At 35.2% G+C, this 21,068-nt stretch overlaps 2 protein-coding genes across 2 annotated transcripts; both read right to left on the minus strand.

Moving 5' to 3' along the window:
- Positions 1–1,253: 1,253 nt before the first annotated feature.
- On the minus strand, positions 1,254–2,237 carry LOC131876271 (putative leucine-rich repeat receptor-like serine/threonine-protein kinase At2g24130). The gene is made up of 2 exons (XM_059221176.1): positions 1,865–2,237; positions 1,254–1,690 (listed from the first exon to the last, which is right to left on the minus strand). The coding sequence occupies exons 1-2, from the start codon at positions 2,235–2,237 to the stop codon at positions 1,254–1,256; spliced, it is 810 nt and encodes a 269-aa protein (XP_059077159.1).
- A 9,101-nt stretch (positions 2,238–11,338) lies between these two features.
- Positions 11,339–14,362, minus strand: LOC131037866 (putative leucine-rich repeat receptor-like serine/threonine-protein kinase At2g24130). The gene is made up of 2 exons (XM_059221177.1): positions 11,866–14,362; positions 11,339–11,775 (listed from the first exon to the last, which is right to left on the minus strand). The coding sequence occupies exons 1-2, from the start codon at positions 14,360–14,362 to the stop codon at positions 11,339–11,341; spliced, it is 2,934 nt and encodes a 977-aa protein (XP_059077160.1).
- Positions 14,363–21,068: the final 6,706 nt, after the last annotated feature.

The raw sequence follows: 21,068 nt of genomic DNA on the forward strand, positions 1-21,068 counted from the left end.
CCCCCTCCTCTCTCTCTCTCTTCCCTTCTCCCTTCCTCGATACCCCATCCCTCTCTCTCGCTCTCTCCCCTTCTCCCTTCCTCCATACCCCATCCCTCTCTCTCGCTCTCTCCCCTTCTCCCTTCCTCCATACCCCATCCCTCTATCTCATGTATTCTTAATCTTTTCATCAACCAACCCATTATTTTGCCTATTCCCTTGATGAAATAGTTTCTACGAAGGTTATAATCAAAGGGATGAAGGAAGATTTCCAGGATCAATTTAGGTCAATTGAAGCGGGAGAATTGGAGTATCAAAATTAGCTTACGTAGCATGCCTTACTACAACAATACGAGATAAAATAACAATGGAGGAGATAGGATCAACTGTCTACTAACCTTACCCATGTTGCTGCAAAAAATCAAGAAATATTTGTATGCGAAGAAAATCGCTTTATGTCAGAATTTGCATTATCCTAACTTGGAAATCAGGTTCCCTTGTCCTGCTTGAAAAACATTTTTCCCTCACAGATACCCCTCCTCAACACCATCTCTTCAATGATATTAAATTAAACTACAACCTCTTAATTACATATTTGAAATTGCATTGACACATAAGGGGAAAAAGAACACTGCAACAACTACTTCCGACTTATTAGACTCTTCATCTTTCTACACAAGTATAGTTTCTACTTCTTTTTACATATCTATGCATATAACGTTATTTCCAGGCAATGAATTAAGAATTTTATCTTAGAGCAATAAGATCTACATTGCTGTACCTCACAGCTTCAACAAAATCCATATCTATTGCCTCCAAATCTGCCATTGTTGTGCACCATAGGATCCTTCCCTCTCATTCCCTCCCACTAATTTCATATCATGCATCATCATAGAAATGCTCCCCTTTCATCGCTGGAAGGAGGGTGCTAGCTCCAATTGTAGAATTTGGCTTTGCACCTGCGAATTGCATTTGAATGAAAGTTTCTAAAGCCTAATGAACAAGTCGATTTTGTTCAATACCTGTGATCACCCATTTCCATTCAACACTTCAAGTTCACTAGTCTTTGACCCCTTAGTTGGCTGTGGTGGGCCCACTTAATCCATTCTGTTCTCCTACTATGCACTAATCGTGCCTATATACAAGTATTGCTCAAAGAACTAGAATTTAAGGTAAGGTGGATTTGACATGAAAGAAGACTATTCTGTGCTGTAAGACAAACTTGAGATTATCAAACATAAAGGACGAAAACTTTTAATTAAACTTATAAACATCTAAGATGTAGAACTTTGACTACCAGATTGCAATGCTTCTGTGGGATCGGTATTGCGCAGGAGATCTGATATGGTAGACGTTAAATTGGAAGCAGTTGCATCTCCCATCAAAGATGTCTTCAGCCTCTCCAAGACATTCGATACATCTCTCATGGAAGGCCGCTCTCTTGGTGATTCAGCAGTGCAGAGCAAACCAACATGAATAAAAGAAACAAGACATCTATTGTCTTCCATGTTTTCATTCACATCTTTTAACACCTCACTATCAACAACATCTGCCAATCTGTCTGGAAAAGCCAAGCTCACCCACTTTGGCAAGTTCATGTCACCCACAAAGATGTCATCACTTGGCCTCTTCCTTGTAACCATCTCTAATATCAGAATTCCATAGCTATAAACATCTCCTTTGGTGGAAACATTCCCACCCAATCCATACTCTGCAATCAATTTTATTCATGAAATTATTAAAAAGCTAATAAAAAAATGATAATGCCAATATAAAGATAACTCAAACATGTTACCTGGGGCAATATAGCCAATGGTTCCTTATAGTCCAAATGTTGTTGTACTCAATGAATCTACAGAATTTGTTGCAGTTAGATGGGATATACCAAAATCAGTCACAAGGGCTGTCATGTTGGCATCCAACAGCACATTGCTTGGTTTTGAATCACAGTGCACAATTTGTAGAGGACAATCATGATGAAGATATTCCATGCCATGGGCTACATCTATAGTAATGCTCAAATACTCACTCAATCCCAACTTACTAAAGTCCTGATCATCCCTGTTAGTGTTCAAATGTTTTTCCAAGCTCCCATTACATGCAAAGTGAAGTACCAAACCCTTGAAGTCAGGGTAGAAAAATGCATCTATGATTCTGATGAGGTTATGGTGCCGAATCCTTCCTAACAATTTGCATTCTCTCTTAAGACTCTTAAGAGCTTCTTCATTCTGAAAATTAAGAGTCTTGATGGCAATCATCTTTTAATCCCTGAAGATGCCTTTGTAGATAGATCCAAAGTTACCCACTCCAAGCAAGTTTGACTCGTCAAATCAAGATGTTGCGATGATAAGATCTTGATAAGAAAATTTTGGATACTGCAGCTTTTGAAAAATATGTTAGGATGAAGAATCGAATTGAAAATAGAAGATAAACAAAATTAACAACACACAACAATAAACAATGAGACACACAGATTTATCGTGGTTCGACAATTGCCTACATCCACACTTGAAGCAAGGGAACCAATTTATTATTCACCAATCTGGTTTACATATACACATCTGCAACTAGCTCTGGCAATCAACTTCAAAAAATGAATTACAATGAGCTCTTAAAGAGCTTGCAAGAAGAACATGAATAGCCAAGAGTTTTGGCGGCAACAAGGAAGGAGTCCGTTGGACTTCAACTTCTAACAATCTCCCACTAAAGGCCAACGAACTGCTGCAACAAGTAGATTCCCCCACTTAGTTCTGCTATCAGTTATTGGAAATGCCGAGAGAAGCTTGACATAAATCGAACTTCTCCCACTTAACCACTTTAGTGAGCACATCAGCTGGATTCAGGTCAGTATGAATCTTGTCTACATGAAACTTGCCTTCTTCGACCATATGGCGAACATCAATATGTTTTGACCGTGGCTGAGATGTCTGATGTTTAGTCATAAAAATTGCACTGTTGTTATCACAAAACAAAGCAAAACCTAATTTCTTCAAACCCAACTCGCTGAACAAGAGTTGCAGCCATACCATCTCTTTTGCTCCCTCAGAAAGAGCTATGCATTCTACTTTCGCGATTGATTGAGCAACTGTATGCTGCAATTTTGAAGTTCAACTAATTGCTGCCCTAGCAAATGTGAAAGCACAACCAGAAGTAGACTTTCTTTTGTCTAAGTCACTGGCAAAATCAGAATCGGTAAACCCTTGCAAAACTGCCTTGTCCTTTCCAAACCATAAACAAAAATCAAAAGTACCTTTGAGATACCTCAAGATATACTTAACCGCCTCCCAATGTGATTTGCCTGGATTAGCCATAAATCTGCTCACCAATCCCACAACATGAGCAATGTCCGGTCGAGTAGACACCATAGCATACATGAGGCTTCCAACTATAGATTTGTATGGAATTTTATCCATAAACTCCTTATCTTCTTGTGTTTTAGGACACAATTGAGAAGATAACTGAAAATGAGAGGCTAATGGTACACAAACAGACTTAGCATCCGCCATACCAAATCTGTCCAAGACTTTTTTAATGTAGTCTTGCTAAGATAGTTTGAGTTCTCTCTTTTTTCTATCCCAAGAAATAGTCATTCCTAGGATCTTCTTTGCTGCCCCTAAATCTTTCATGGCAAATTCCTTTCCTAAGTGAGTTTTAAGTTCACTCACAATCCTCATGCTTGTGCCGGCTACTAGCATATCATCCACATAAAGGAGAAGAATGACAAACTCGCCATTAGGAAGCTTCTTGTAATAGATACAAGGATCAGACTCCTTACGAGTAAACTTGTGATCAATCATGAACTTGTCAAATTTAAGATACCACTGCTGGGGGGCTTGCTTAAGCCCATACAAATTGCATTTCAATCTGCAATAAAGGTGTTCCTGCCCCTTTTTAATGAACCCTTCCGGCTGATGCATAAATAGTTCCTCATCAAGATCGCCATGGAGAAATGTCATCTTCACATCCAGTTGTTCAAGTTCAAGATCCCACACTGCAACTAATCCCAATACTGCTCAGATGGTGGTCATTTTAACTACTGGCGAGAAAATTTCTTTGAAGTCGAGGTCTTGATGCTGAGCATATCCCTTTACAACTAGTCTTGCTCGAAATCTTTTGTGACCATCGGCTTCATCTTTTAGTTTGTATACCCATTTATTTCTTAATGTCTTTATGTCAGGCGGAAGTGGCAGCAAATCCCATGTCTGATTTCTCACTAGTGCGTCCATTTCTTAGCACATTGCAGCGTGCCAGTTATCATGGTTTGCATTTTTACAAGCCTCTTTGTATGTGGCAGGCTCTGTTTGATCAGAGATGAGCAAAGAAAGTTCAGCCTCTTCACAAAACAGTAAGTCATAATCATAAAATTTTGCAGGAGGTCACCTCTGTCTGGTTGATTTCCTCAACTGACTCTCTGCTGGAGTAGTAGAATCATTATGTATTCCCTGTTTATGCAAATTTATATCTCTCCCATTTTTAATTTGCCTGGTAGTTTTACTGGCCTGTGGATTTTTGTCCACATTGGATGCTGACAAGTAGCGGGAATTTGGACCTTGCTTTGCCTACGTTCTGAGCATGTGAAGATGGCTGGGTGCAGTGGCAGCATCTCCCACTGCAGGGGGTTGTCGAATGTGTAGGGAGTGGGGAGTCATGGTGGCATTTTCTATGGTCTGTGTTGGAGGATGACTCCACGGTGGGACTGCAAAGGAGAAGTCTGTAGGGGGCCCGTGGAGTGGTCTGCAGGCGGGGAGTGCACGGGAGTGGGCCTGCAGAGAAGGAGAGGCAGTTGTTGGGGGGTCGCGGGGAGTCTGTAGGGAGGGCCCGTGGGGTGTGGAGCCCATGGAAAGAGGGCCAACAGGCAGCTCGCAGGGAGAACAATAGGCTGCAGAGTGTGAGGATTGTGGGAGGGGGTGTGCTGCACTTGAAGACAGTGCATCATGCCTTGGGGAGAATATATTATGATTTGCAGAATGTGGTGGAGATGCTGGTTACCGTGGAGGATCCCCAACCAAAATGGAATAATGTGAGCCAGGTTGCTCACCATAAGGGTGATCTTCCAAGTTTCTTCCAACATTAGTGCTATGTAGGGGAGGATTTGTTCTATTTAATAGACCCCCAAATTTAAATGAAGACCAAACATTATCAGCACTTTCTTCATCATTCTCTGTCTGAGAATTGTATTCAACCGATGTAGATGTCATAGGAGCTCCCACTAAATGAGAGACCGGAGGTAGAGCGCTGGTAGTCGAATTCTGAAATAGAGACATAGGGACATAATTTGTCTCTGATTTATTTGCATCTTGTAGTGCGGGAAAGGAGGTTTCATGGAAAACTACATCCCTGCTACGGACAATCTTTTTCTGAACTGGATCCCACAATCTGAAACCAAACTGCTCTTCTCCATACCCCACAAAGATACATTTCAGCGACTTTGGATCCAATTTGGTTCGCTTTTCCTTGGGTATATGCAAGAAGGCTTCACATCCAAACACATGAAGATGCGAGTACGAAATCCTCTTCCCTTGCCATTCCTCTTCCGGAATACCAAAATCCAATTTAGATGATGGACTTTGGTTGATTGAATACACTGTTGTGTTACACGCTTCTGCCCAAAATTCTTTGCCTAAATCTGCATTAGACAACATACATCATTCCTTTTCAAGAATTGTTCTATTCATCCTCTCAGCTGCACCATTTTCTTGAGGAGTGAATGGAACAACCTTGATTCTTCTAATCCCATTATGTGAACAAAATTCCCCACCATTATCTGTTTGTAAACATTTAATCTTATGCCCAATTTGATTTTCAACTAAAGCTTTGAAAATTTTAAATTTTGAAAAGACTTCAGATTTCCTAGAAAGCATATAAATCCATACTTTTCTTGTGCAATCATCAAGAAATGATACAAAATAGTTAGCTCCTCCAATGGAGGTTACCTCGGTAGGCCCAAAAACATCTGAGTATACAAGCTCTAGCGGTGTTTTCTTTGTGTCACGTCCACCTTTCAAAAAACTGACTCTCTTTTGTTTGCCATAGAGGCAATGTTCACAAAAGGCTAAGTCAATAAGCTTGAGGCCCGGTAGCTAATTTCTTGTATGCGTAACATGGAGACCTTTCTTGCTAATGTGCCCAAGTCTTTGATGCCAAAGACCTGCTTTGCTGTCCTCAATCACCATTGCAGCTCCCACTTCACCTTGAGTCTTAAAAATGTATAGGCTTCCCACTTTGTTACCATTTGTAATCATCATGGTACCATGTGTTACTTTCCATGTATCCGGGAGAAAATTAACATTAAGACCTTGACCAAAGGCCTGTCCACCGGATATCAAATTCCGCTTCAAGTTTGGGACATGGCGAACATCTTTGAGCAGCCATGTTTTACCACCTTCTAATGGCAGCAATACATCCCCTTTGCCTGTAATTTCACAAGCTTTAATATCTCCTAAGAAAATACTGCCAAAATGACCTTCATTGTAGTTGATGAATGCTTCAAGACATGAGGTAGCATGATAGGAGCCACTAGAATCAAGCACCCATGAATTCGGAGTAGTATCAGTTGTTGAAAGGATTAAAACAATATCATCTTTATCATAACCTGTATTTGCTTCGCTGTCTCGCACTCTCTCGTGTGCTCTTTTGAAATTTTTGCAATCCTTTTTCACATGACCAGCTTTGCCACAAAACCAACATTCACCATTTCTATTTCTAGACTTTGATCTCTTGTATGCGTAACATGGATACCTTTCTTGATAATGTGCCCAAGTCTTTGATGCCAAAGATCTGCTTTGCTGTCCTCAATCACCATTACAGCTCCTACTTCACCATGAGTCTTAAAAATGTATAGGCTTCCCACTTTGTTACCATTTGTAATCATCATGGTACCATGTGTTACTTTCCATGTATCCGGGAGAAAATTAACATTAAGACCTTGACCAAAGAGCTGTCCAACGGATATCAAATTCCACTCCAATTTTGGGACATGGCGAACATCTTTGAGCAGCCATGTTTTACCACCTTCTAATGGCAGCAATACATCCCCTTTGCCTATAATTTCACAAGCTTTGTTATCTCCTAAGAAAATATTGCCAAAATGACCTTCATGGTAGTTGATGAACGCTTCAAGACATGAGGTAGCATGATAGGAGGCACCGGAATCAAGCACCCATGAATTCGGAGTAGTGTCAGTTGTTGAAAGGATTAAAACACTATCATCTTTATCATAAACTATATTTGCTTCGCTATCCTGCACTCTCTCTTGTGCTCTTTTGAAATTATTTCCGCCTCTATTATGACTTCTACCTCTATTATCGGTGCTGACCACCGTTAAGGCTTCACCGGATGAAGGTTCATCATACTTTCTTCTCAAATCCTCACTGAGAAGAGTAGCTGCTACATCATTAAAAAGTAACTTATTTTTACCGGATATAGATGTGCTAACTGCTATTACAACACCATCCCATCTACTTGGTAAAGAACACAATAATAAAATAGCCTTTCTTTCATCATCTTGTGTCATCCCCACCAAAGTCGCTTGACTAATCAATGTATTGAATTCATTGATGTGGTTTGCCATAGCACAACCTTCCTTCATTTTCAGTTTGTACAAGTGTTTCATAATAAAAACTTTATTTGCAGTCGAAGCCATTTCATACATGGCTGAGAGTCTATCCCATCCTTCTTTTGTTGTTGCATCACCCGTGACGTTGAAGAGAACATTATTGGACAGCGAGAAAAAAATTGTCGCTCTCGCCTTCTTGTCCAATTTTTCCCAATCTTCGTCAGCCATCCCAGCTAGTTTCTTTGCTTTCCCTTCAAGTGTGAGTGAAAGGTCTTGCTTTATCAGCAAAGACTCCATCTGCAATTTCCATAATCGGAAGCTCTAACTGGAGAACTTCTCTATCTTCGATTCTTCCATGATTCTGAAAATTCAAATACCAAAATCTAAACAGTGATCTAACCTCGCTTTGATACCAATATTTAGGATGAAGAATCGAATTGAAAACAATAGATAAACAAAATTAACAACACACAACAATAAACAATGGGACACATAGATTTATTGTGGTTCAGCAATTGCCTACGTCCACACTTGAAGTAGGGGAACCAATTTATTATTCACCAATCTGGTTTACATATACACAGCTGCAACTAGCTCTGGCAATCAACTTTAGAAAATGAATTACAATCAGCTCTTAAAGAGCTTGCAAGAAGAATATGAATAGCCAAGAGTTTTGGCGGCAACAAGGAACGAGTCCGTTGGACTTCAACTTCCAACAAAATAAAGCTTGTTGCGGACTAGCTGCGTTGAATGTTTATGCCTCCATATTTTTACTAGAATGAAGAAGCATAATACAAATACGATAGTTCCAACAACAGATACTATTTTCTTCAGTAGGGAATGTTTTTCCTTGGTTGGATTTGGGCATGCAAGCAATGAATATTTTTTTGGGCTGCATAGGCCAGGCTTCCCCACAAAAAATGCTACAACAGTTCTATTTGGAAACAACCCTACATCTAGAATCTGCCCTGATAAATTATTGAAAGAAAGATCCATCTGTTGGACATTTTTTTATTTGGAGAATGAATCTCGTATCGGACCTACAAAGGCAGGGGAAGCGCACAAGGAAATTGAAGAGAAAAGAGTGAAATGGAGGAGGAATAAATAGATGAGGGAAATTGGTTCCTAAATATTACTGTGGAGCCCGCCTTGTTATGCATTTCCATGTGGATTGATTTTAAATTTAATCTGAGTTGAATTGTAAAAATTATTTTTATTGTTTTAAATGGAAAGTGAAGGAGTAGATACCCTCTACCTAAGCATTAGTTATGTCATTTCGTTATGGACCATCTAAGTTACCCTCCCCTAAATTATTGTTTAATAAATATTTAATTCTTCGATATTTTTTCTTTTGTGAATAAATAGCATATCATAATAAAGATGATTCCCTAAAAATTATATTAAATTTAAAGTTAATTTTACTTTATTTCTAAAGATTTAATATTGAATAATATTTTCTTATTTTTTTAAGTGTTTAATTAAAAAATATTTATTTTAAAAAGATGTTTATTTATTTTTTTAATGGTGACATTTTATATTTAGTGAAAAAAATATATTAAATTAAATAAAAGCACTTTAAGTTTTAAAGAAGAAATTATTAATATCAAAAGAAAATACTTTTTATATCTAATTAATATATTTAATTTAATTTTTTTCACTTTTGTAGTGTGATATTACAGTAAATGAATGAATAAATGTATTAGTTTTCCAAATTAAAATAAAACTAAAATGTTTGAAACATTAAACAAAAGAAATATCTCCATATTAATAAGTATTTCTTTTATATTGTCATATATTTTAAATTTATATTTTTAAAGTTGACAATTTTTTTGACACCTAATTTTGAATTCAAAACCTTAAATTTGATCAACTAGCTCACTTTATGCTAAACTAGACTAACAATCTACATTCTTTCTCCTACTTGTTTCCCATAATCAACAAGAGTTAAAATAATTTTTTATATGGAAATAGAATAAGTTTGATCCAAAATATCTTGAACAAAAAAAATATATCCAACGAAAAAACTTTATAATTCTAATTTTAATAATAAAATATAATAAAATTATAGTATAATATTTGGAAGACTAATTCTAAACAAGCATTTTTTTATTTTTTTAAACTTTGTTACTTTTCTTAAAATCTACATGCATATTTTTTAAGTTTACAAATTAGAAAAATTATTTTTCTTATCAACCATTGGACAATATAGCTGCATACTTCAATGATTTACCCATAACTAAGAGTGTCTATATTTTTTTATTTTTTAATTAAAAATACCATCCTCAATTTTTTAATTATAATTCAATTATTATAATAATATCATCATAAGATTAATATCAATATTTACATTATATTGTTAAATAATAAATATATTAATAATTATATTTAATTAAAAAATAAATTATTAATTGTTATAAATATTAAAATAATATGTTAATTAAATTATAATCTCCATTACATATTAATTATTATGAAATTAAAAAAAATAAAATTATTTGATATAGTGAACGATAATTAATTTTTCAGCACAAATTTCTTACAATAATATAAATAAAATTAATTATAAATTATAAGTTATCAACTCTTTTTCATTATTCTTTATAAATACTAACATGGAAATGTTGAAATAATTGTTCAACTAAAAATCATATTTATATTAAAAAATATTTCTTCTTAATATTATCGAACTCAGTCGCAGTAAGGAACTTGTAAAATGTCTTATTTCAGAATCTATTATCTTTCATTGTCTCTGAAAATTAAATTTGGTGCTTTTGAATTGAAAGGCAGCAAGGTAAATGTTGTTTGTTTTGATAATTGATTTTGCTGTTTGTATATGCTGGTGTTGTGGAGGATGTACTTGGAAGAAGAATGTCAGACATATATTTATGGAATTGATAAGTTTTAATGCATTCTAATGGAAACAAATATATATTTAAATGGACTGGAAAACTCAATTTCCCCATGGTGTCCCTTAGTTTTTGATTGCTAAGATCTGTCCCCTTTGATACTTTTAGTTTTTGATTACTAAGATCAATCTGAGCGTAGATTTAAATGCGGATCTCAAGTTTGGGATACTTGCAGAGGTTCATATCATCTAGAGGTTTTAGATAAACAATATCCATGATTTTTCAATCGCTTATTTAATTTCCAATATCAACATTGTTATAGCCAATTAATGTCACTGGTGTTGAGACTCAAAACCAGTTAAGACCATGCTAGAAAAATATGGGATTCACCAGTCTTCTTTCATGCCGAATCATATACAAACTACAAAGTCGCAATCTCTACTAAGTTTTATACAAACTACAAAGTCACAATCTCTACTAAATTTTATTATACCAATTAAAATGTGCAACATACATGTTTAACATCAGCCTTGGATTAAATCTGGTTTAATTTATATGCCCTAAACTTGTCTATCTGTTAGATCTAGCACTATTCCATCAACATTTGGCAGGGACTCCTGCTGCATCGCAGCACTTGTTATAATTTAGGTTTCGTTGGCCTCATTTTTTTGAGCTTGGAAAACAATTCTTAAACTTTAGCACACTATGAAAGGAAGTGTTACAAATAGCAACAATACTTTATATAATTTTCATTTTTTCAATAAGTATGTATTGACAACATACTTTCTTAAACTACTTTAAAGAAAACACATGAATTGGAACAACTTACAAGCTGATAGAACTACAGTTTAACCTGAGGCTGATTTGATTGGAAAGAATACTATAGCTTGTCCTCGAAGACAAACTTGAAACTATCAAACATAAAGGACTAAAACTTTCTAATGGAAGTTATAAACATCTAAAATGTAGAACTTTGACTATCAGATGCCTGTGCTCCTGTGGGATTGGCATTGCGCAGCAGGTCTGATATGGAAGATGTTAAATTGGAAGCAGCTGCACCTCCCATCAAAGATGTCTTAAGGTTCTCCAAGGCATTGGCTACATCTCTCATGGTAGGTCGCTCTCTTGGCGATTCAGCAGTGCAAAGCAAACCAACATTAATAAAAGAAAGAAGACATCTATTGTCTTCCATGTTTTCATTCACATCTTTCAACAGCTCACTATCAACAATATCTGCCAATCTGTCTGGAAAAGCCAATTTCACCCACTTTTGTAAGTTCATGTCTCCTACAAACATATCATCACTTGGCCTCTTCCTTGTAACCATCTCTAATATCAGAATTCCATAACTATAAACATCTCCCTTGGTAGAAACACTCCCACCCGATCCATATTCTGCAATTAATTTTATTCATGAAACTATTAAAAAGCTTTAATAAATTGATGAATGATAATATCAATATAAAGATAACTCAAAAATGTTACCTGGAGCAATATAGCCAATGGATCCTTTGAGTGCAAATGTTGTTGTACTCAGTGAATCTACAGAATTTGTAGTAGTTAAACGGGATATACCAAAATCGGTGACGAGAGCTGTCATGTTGGCATCCAGGAGCACATTGCCAGGTTTTAAATCACAGTGCACAATTTGTAGAGGACAGTCATGATGTAAATATTCAATGCCATGGGCTACATCTACAGCAATGCTCAAACACTCGCTCAATCCCAACTTACAAAAGTCCTCATCATCTCTATCAGGGTTCAAATGTCTTTCCAAGCTCCCATTAGATGCAAACTGAAGAACCAAACCCTTCAAATCAGGGTAGAAAAATGCACTTATGATTTTGATGAGGTTACGGTGCCGAATCCTCCCTAACAATTTGCATTCTCTCTTAAAACTCTTAAGAGCTTCTTCATTTTGAAAATTAAGTGTCTTGATAGCAATGATCTTACCATCCCTCAAGATGCCCTTGTACACGGATCCATAGTTACCCACTCCAAGCAAGTTTGACTCATCAAATCTGGATGTTGCAATTACAAGATCTTGATAAGAAAATTTTGGATAGCCGAGCCTTGTAAAAATAAAGCTCGAGGGACGGAGGAACTTTCTTGAAAATTTATGCATCCACAGAATTCCTATAATGATAATGCACAATACAAATCCAATGCTTCCAACAACTGATATGACTATTTTTTTAAGCAGGGAATGCTTTTTGCGTGTCTGATTTGGGCATGGAGGCAATGAATAATTTTTTGGGCCACATATGCCAGGGTTTCCTATAAACAATGTTATAACAGTTCTTTTTGGAAACAACCCTGCTTCAGGAATCTGCCCTGACAGATTATTGAAAGAAAGGTCCATTTCTTGGAGATTTTTTAGTTTGGAGAGTGAATCAGGTATTGGACCTACAAAGGCGTTGTGGGACAGATTTAGATATTCTAATCCTATGCAGTCTCCTAGAGAAATTGGAATGACACCAGTTAGTCGATTTCCAGATATATCTATGGCTTGAGCCAGTAGAATTTTACTCATCTCCTGTGGCAATGACCCTTCCAGAGAATTCCATGAAAGATTGAGGTAGAATTGCAGATTTTTGAGGTTGGCAATGACTTCACCAGGTATCCTCCCCACTAGTTTATTGTGAGATAAGTCAAGGAGCTCCAACTTCTGACATCCCTCCAAACTAACAGGAATATTCCCTGATAACTTGTTGTGCTGAAGTGAAAGACGTCTTAGCTGCTGAGAGTTACAAAGAGAGTCTGGTATTTTTCCAGATAACTGGTTCTGACTAAGAGCTAAGAGTCCGAGATGCTGCATTTGACCTATCTCATTTGGAATGCTTCCTTCTAATTTGTTCCTATGCAAATACAATCTTTCCAACTCACGGAATCTTTTAATTCCAGTTGGAATACTGCCCCGGAAAAAATTATTGTCTAAATCTAAGTAAGTTAAGTTTGTCAGATTAACAATCTGTTGTGGTATGCTTCCGCTTATCATATTGACTTGTAAAGCCAAGTAATTGAGATTGGAAGACAGTTCGCCTATGGAAGGGGGCAATGTCCCAGTGAAATGATTATGTCCTATAACTATTTCTTGCAAGTGGGAGCAATTTGTGAGAGCAGTGAGAAAGGCCAATGTGTTAGTGCTGTCACTAACAAGTTGATTGGTGTGTAGATAAAGCTGGGTAAGAAGGTTCAACTTACCCAGCTCCATTGGAACCGTTCCACGGAGTTGGTTTGAATTTAATACAAGTAATCGGAGACTGGAACAATTTCCCAAGGAGTTTGGTATGTTTCCACTGAGCTGATTTCCCCACAAACTAAGAGACGTTAGGTCAGTGAACAGTCCTAATTCAGGAGGAATGGAGCCATAGAGCTCATTATGGCCCAAATGTAATACAACTAAGGCAGAAAGGTTTTTGAAAGAGCTGGGAATGGTACCCGTGAGAGTGTTAACGCCCAAGTAGAGGTACTTCAAACTTGTGAGAAGACTGAGCTCAGGCGGAATTCTGCCATGCAGTTGGTTATGGGAGAGTGCCAGATGATACAAACTGCGGCAAGCGGAGAGAGCGGGCGGAATGGTTCCTTGTAATTGATTGTTGTCCAGCCTGAGTATCCATAGATTTAGGAGTTGGCCGAGTTGAGGTGGAATTGTACCAGTGAGGTGATTTTGGGAGAGATCAAGGGATCGAAGGGAGGAGAGATTCCCAAGCACAGGAGAAATGGTGCCGTATAAACTCATTTGGGTTAAACTGATGGCTTGGACAAAGTGAGAAGAGGAGTGACAAGTAACACCAGTCCAGTTGCACAAGGGGTGAGTGGGAGTCCAATCGGGCAGAGATGTGCTGTGTTTGGAAATGGCGGCTTTGAATCGCAACAGCAATTCTTGTTGTTGATGATGAGAGAGATCGTTGAGAGAATGAGGAAGAGTGGAGATTAAAAATATTGAAAGCAATAAAAGTAACAACAAAAGAGCAGCCATGCTCGACCAAACTACTCTAAGGACGAAAACACACAAACTACTCTGAGGAGGAAAACACACAAGGCAATAGAATAGAATAGAATGGAGGAGGAATAAATAGATTTAGGGAAATCGGTGCCCGTTATTTCAGGGGACTATCTAACCCTTTTCAAAGTATTATTTTTTAAAATATATTACAATTCTAAAATTAATTTGAAGCCCTTTGTGTTCATTTCCGTGTCGGTTGATTTTAAAATTAATTTGAATTGAATTGTAAAAATTAATTTCATTATTTTACACGGATGGTAAATGAGTGGATGCAAGCATTATGTCACCTCGTGTAGGACCATCTAATTTAGCCCTTCTTAAATTATTATTTAATAAGATATTTTAATATTTTGAATTATGTTTTTTAAATTATTTTCCTCATGATGAATATGATTTCTCAATAATTATATAAAAATTTAAGTTAATTTTTTCTTATTTTTAGAAAGTTAATATTGGATAATATTTTTATAAAAAAGTATTTATTAATTTTTATAGTGTTAAATAAAAAGTATTTACTTTTAAAAAATGTTTATATGTTTTTATGGTGATATTTAATAAAATGAAAAATATCTATTATATTAAATATAACTATTTTAATTTTAAGTGAAAATTTAATTAATTTTAAGAGAAAATATTTTCCATATCAAATAAATGTATTTAATAATTCTCTTGGTTATTGTTTGTTTGTTTTCCTTCATGTTTGTTTTCCTTTATTAAACTAAGTAAATTATGAAATAAAATAAATATGTTAGTTTCAATTTTTTTTTTTTTTTTTTTTTCAGTTAAAATGAAATTAAAAAAATTGAAACATTAAACAAAAAGATCATCTTCAAATTAAAAAGTATTATTTGTATATTATTATATATTTAAATTTTTATTTTATTTTTTCTTTTGGCAAAACACCTAAGAATATACTTTAATATTAAATATATAAAGATTTAAATATCCAAGAGTTTACAAGAGTAATATAGAGACAAAGCCATTCAGATTATTGGGAGCAAGGCTTAGCCCATTTTGGTATGAAAATGGGATGAACCAATAAGCATTACAAATCACCAAAGGATAAAAAAAGAAGGCCAAAGAAACATATATGGGCATGGGATTAAAAACAACACACAATGACACATATGTGAGAATAAACAAAATAGCAACGATAAAGACAATTTCACTCTGCTTGTTTTTCACCTGTATTGTCTTCAATTTTCTTTAGATTGGGCTTAATATAAATGTGGAGGATTGTTGGAGACTTTTGATGGTAAGGCATAAGTTCCCTTTACAGAAGTGAACTGGATATATGACATCTGAAAAATGGCTGTGATGTCAAAAAATGGGACCGGGTAGTCTAGGAAATAACCCCAGTTTCCTCCAAACATTGGAATATGAAGAGCCTAGGGAAATATTTCACTTTGACCACTTCTTGTAAGAGAGAGAGAGGGTCAAGGAATATCTGTTAGGGTTTCTATAACTTTGTTGTAATGAAGAGGAGATGCGCAAAATATGATGCAATAACCAACTAAGCTAGGAGATGAACAATGGATCAAACATATACTAAAAATGTAGAATCTAACTGAATTGAAACTGAGAGACTCAGTACAAAGCATAGACAGAAATCCAAATGTACACTTGTGACTGAAATTTGGAGCTGACTGGGCAGGACCAGGGCGCCCAATGCCCTGGTCCCTGTTAGAACAGAGAGATGAAACTGTTGGATCCAAGATTCTACATACCTGAAATGTAGAACTGCCAAAAAATGAAAAAAAAACTCAGAGAACTAACACGTCACACCCTAGTCCTTGAAGACTGAGGTCAAATTATGAGCCTAAATCTATATATGTGCATTCTATTAGTCCTGTACCTGCACCTGGAACTTGAAAAATGATGTCTAGGTGGCTATATAGGGCTTTGGATTAGTCAAGCCCCTTGTTTTCTGGTGGTTTCCACCTCCACAAATAGCCGATAATGTATTAAAAATGTGTGTGCAATAATCTTGTGTGTATGCAAGATCCTAAATGAACAAAGAGATTTTTACCCTATGCTTTGGAGACTAAACCCTAAATGAGTGTAAATCTAATGCTTCAAATCACAAGTGCAATAATGGATCTAAAGCATGAATGTAAATCTGAAAATGAATGGTATGAAGCTCATAGAAAGACATGAAAATAACATGAAACCATACCAAACCCTAAGGGAGAGGTACAAGCCAATCAACAGTCAGTGATCTCCTATTATTCTTCAATATCTTCAAAGCTCCTAATTGTTGTTGAAGATGATTGATGAGGGCTTGATAAATTCTTGAAGAATGCTTGATTTGATGTTATAGACTTCACATAACCTAAGCTTTCACCTCACAAGAGGCTCTTTTAATCACTAGATCTTGGATCCCTCAAATGAGGAAAGGAAAAGCTATATGTATGAAACCCTAACATTGTTTGGGTCATAGGCTGACCTAGAAATAATATTTTCTTGCAATCTATTGGATTTGAATATTAAAATACTGCCAAAACATGCTCCCAAAATTTGGGGAGAAAAATTTGAGACTAGGTATGCAGCTACTTGGTCTGAACACATGGTCCGACCATCTTTTTGCTAAATTTTTGAGGAAGCAAGATATTATGATTTTGAAGTCAATTTTAGGAGTATATGGGAATTTGAGATGTCTAGATATGCGAAATCAAGCCTTGAAGGTCAAAATAGGACATAATTATGGTATTTGATGAAATGATTAATTGGAAGAATAAAATAAAAAGGGCACACTTAGGGTAAAGGGCCCAATTTTATGATGTGTAGAGGGATAAAGGAGGACTGTGGATTTAATTATATTCTTAAAGGGAATTTAAATTACAAAATGAAAACACACTAAGGTGGGTGCTAACATAAGTGTGGAATTGTACCATCCAATTAAAGGTGTACAATTTATGACGCTACAATGGCAAATGTGTATGGTGAAGGAGTACCATATATGTAGAAGTCAAGGAAAGGATGCCAGTGACCAAGGACAAGAACCATAAAACATGAAGGGGAGAAAGGTGAGGTACACCATAGAGGATAACAAAATTTTTCAAACTAATCAATCCAAAAAGGATTGAATACAGTGCGCTAGGACTATCTTGCAAAAAAAAAAAAACAAGAAAAAAACGAATATCTACAAAACAAAAGATTATGAAATTATTTAAAAGATGGAAAACTCTCTTTGAATGATACAAGAGGCCTCTTTTAACTAAATAAGTGAATCTTGAGAAAACTTTGCAATGGTTGTTCCACCTTTAAAAAGGTATGGTTGTTCCAAAATATCGAACAATTCATTATTTCTATTTGCCTTTGTTTCATTTATCTATAGCATTATATGGACTTTCAAACTTATGTATCTCCTCCTAACCTCCTATCCATTTCATAGTCTAATTTATTTTTATAGTATTTAAGAAAGAAATATAAATGTAATTTCTTTGAATTATAAATTATTTAATAATCTAAAATTATTGAGTCTCTAAATTAATGTCAATGTGAATAATCTTATAACATAACATGTTACAAATTTCTAAATCAACATTTTGTATTGTGTTTTGCATTTTATAGGCATTCTCATATGAGACCATGTGTGAGAGATAGGTGTGCTTGACAATTGAAAGGTTTCATCCGTACTAACTCAGAAAGAAATATAACACTTTTTAAGCCTCTATTTCATCTATAGGTTCTTGAATTACATTGCATCATGTCAACCAGTTATTGCATTACATCTTCCATAGCCCACACATATTACACAACGGTAATAATAATGTAGTAATTCTTGGATTCGTATATTCATATAGGTAAATAAATTATACCTATAAGTAATATTAAATATTAATTTAGCTTATGTTGGTCTCATGTTTTTGAGCTTAAAGACTTCTAAATATCCGGAAGCAAAAAGAAAACAATTGTTAAAATTTTACATGTTATGAGATGAAGTATTACAGATAGAACAATACATTATTTAGCTTGCATTGTTTCAATAAGTATGTCTTGAAACCATCATACTTTCTCAGACTATTTTAAAGAAAATACATGAATTGGAACAACTTACAAGCTAAAAGAACTACAATTAAACTTGAGGTGGATTTGAGAGGAAAGAAAACTCTAGCTCTTATAATGGAAGACAAACATGAGACTCACAAACATAAAGGACTAAAACTTTAAATTAAACTTATAAACATCTAAAATGTAGAACTTTGACTATTTGATGCCAATGATTTTATGGGATTGGTTTTCATTCTCCAATCACATTATTGTGGATTATTTTTTTATCTTCAAAATTGCAATAACTTTAAGTTTACATTCATATTGTAAGATTTCTTCACCTTGTTTTATAACATTTATTATAAAATCCGTGAACAAGTCCAAGGATTGTGAGGAATTTTTTGGCACCCCTTCTAGATGATTTCTTACTTCTATTTATATGGATGATAGTGTGGTACACAAATACCCTTGCAATGTGTAGGCATCCAAAGTCGTGACCTTCCCCATTTAATGGTAAAAGGTTCACGTTGTAATCAGTCTATTTCTATAGAAAAAATATTTTTTATTTTATTATATATTTTAGTTATTTAACATTTCTAGTTTACAAGCATAGTACAACATAGTTTGAGTTTCCTCTTGACATTGTTCATCTTAGCTCACAAGAGTGCTAGTTTTGTGAGCTAGCTGAGGGTTATTTTCTCCTAGAGACCTCCTCCTCTTGAGAGTAGAAAATCCCTTCCGTTATAACTATGAGGACAACATAATGAAGAAAATAAGATGCCCCCAATCTAAAAGCATGTCTCTAGAAGAATGATAAGATGATAGAAGTGATTGTTGGGGAAGAATGACATGGATGACATGTTATTGGAGACACAATATGACTACATAAGTTATAGAAATTAAACATGAGCACATAAAAAATAATCTAAGAATGTGGTAAATTTATAAGGCTCATAACTAGAATATAATAATATAACATGAGCACATGATAAAAGTCATAAGCATATGAATAAAGTAATCAAAATAGAATAAATATTTTAAAAGAGAAGGAATCATGAATATATAGACATAATAGCATACTAAAACTATCATGATAAAATCAAACATAGATGCATAACAAGTAGAAAAGTTAGAAAAAGAGGAAAAGCAAAAAAATATGTGGAAAAGATGAAAAAATAAGAATGAGTTTAAAGAAAATCAATTGACAATGACGCGTCAGCCCAGATAAAGTCAGGTTAAAGAAAGGAAAGGGGTTGAGTTAATGACACACCAACTTAATGGGACAGCCACCGAAATGGTTATTGTTTAGAGCATATTGTTTAAATTAAGTTTAGAGAATTAATCTTATACAGTCGCCATCACGCACACCATTTTTATCAGTTAAAGATAAACCGAATTCATCGCGACTTAAAACATCTCTCTTGGCTATCGTGACGCACTTTCATCGACTACTCAACAATTAAATTTTTGTTTATAAATTATTTACCACCAATCAACTAATTTTATTAGTGAATGTCCGAATTCATCGGCCCTCACCATCTCTCATAAATAGAATCCGAATTCTGGTTTCGCTTTCATCTGTATTCATATTCGATTTAATTGTTTTAATGAGTGAATATCCGACTTCATATTCGATTTAATTGTTTTAATGAGTGAACATCCGAATTCGTCGCCCCTCGCCACCGCTCACTACACTCATATATGTTAAAGATAGTGTGAATCCATGCGTCTAAATGTTGAAAATAATGTACATACGATATTTTTGACAAAAGCGTTTGATCGCCTACAATTTAGATATAAAGTATTTAATGTGCCTCCGCTAGGAGACGCGCTTTCAGCTGTATTCATGTTCCATTTGACATTTGCATGCTGTCATGAAAACTTTCCTCCTCATATGACTTGAATGATGTGATGTGGGCGGAGGAAACTAGAAATTATGACAATCTAGTCTCTCTGAATGTCAAACGAAATAAAATCGTAAGAACATTAAAGAAAAAAGTCTGTACATATAATTGAGCTTGATTCAAAGCATGAGACAAATCTCCTCTGGTGTCACTGTCTTTCTGTATACCATTTATATGGTGTGATCATGTATTATGTCTGTTTGCATCAACCCAGATATGATCCGAAAAAAATGGTCCCCCTAGGCAATTAGATAATTTTAATCTCAACTTCTAATTCCTTAGCCTTGTATTCATGTATCTTTTCAACCTTTAAAGCATTGATATTTAAGATAATAATGTTATTATTACCTATTATTTGTTTTAATAAGTGAATATCCGAATTCATCGCCCCTCACCATCCCTCACTACACTCTTATCTGTAAAAGATAGTCTGAATTCATACGTCCAAATGTGGAAAATAATAAAAATGTACAATCGATATGTTCGACAAAAGCATTTGATGGGAGGAGGATATCACTCCAGAGAGTCATTTGGTAGGTGATATGGCATCAAAACTAAAGTTAAGGCATTAAACAGACCCAGATAGGAGATGAGAGGTAGACACGCTAAAGTAGGGGTACAAACATGAGGTGTGAATTGGCTTACGATGCTATATTTAGTCCTCACTTTAATGGGAGTATGAGCCTATAGTTGCTTTGAATTTTCTATTTTATATAAATATAAAATGTCATTTATCTTTATCTGTATTGATTCATGTTGGAAATAACTAGTGCAAAACTTAA

Source organism: Cryptomeria japonica, chromosome 5 (assembly GCF_030272615.1).
Source record: "Cryptomeria japonica chromosome 5, Sugi_1.0, whole genome shotgun sequence".
In the NCBI taxonomy this organism is placed as follows: Eukaryota; Viridiplantae; Streptophyta; class Pinopsida; order Cupressales; family Cupressaceae; genus Cryptomeria; species Cryptomeria japonica.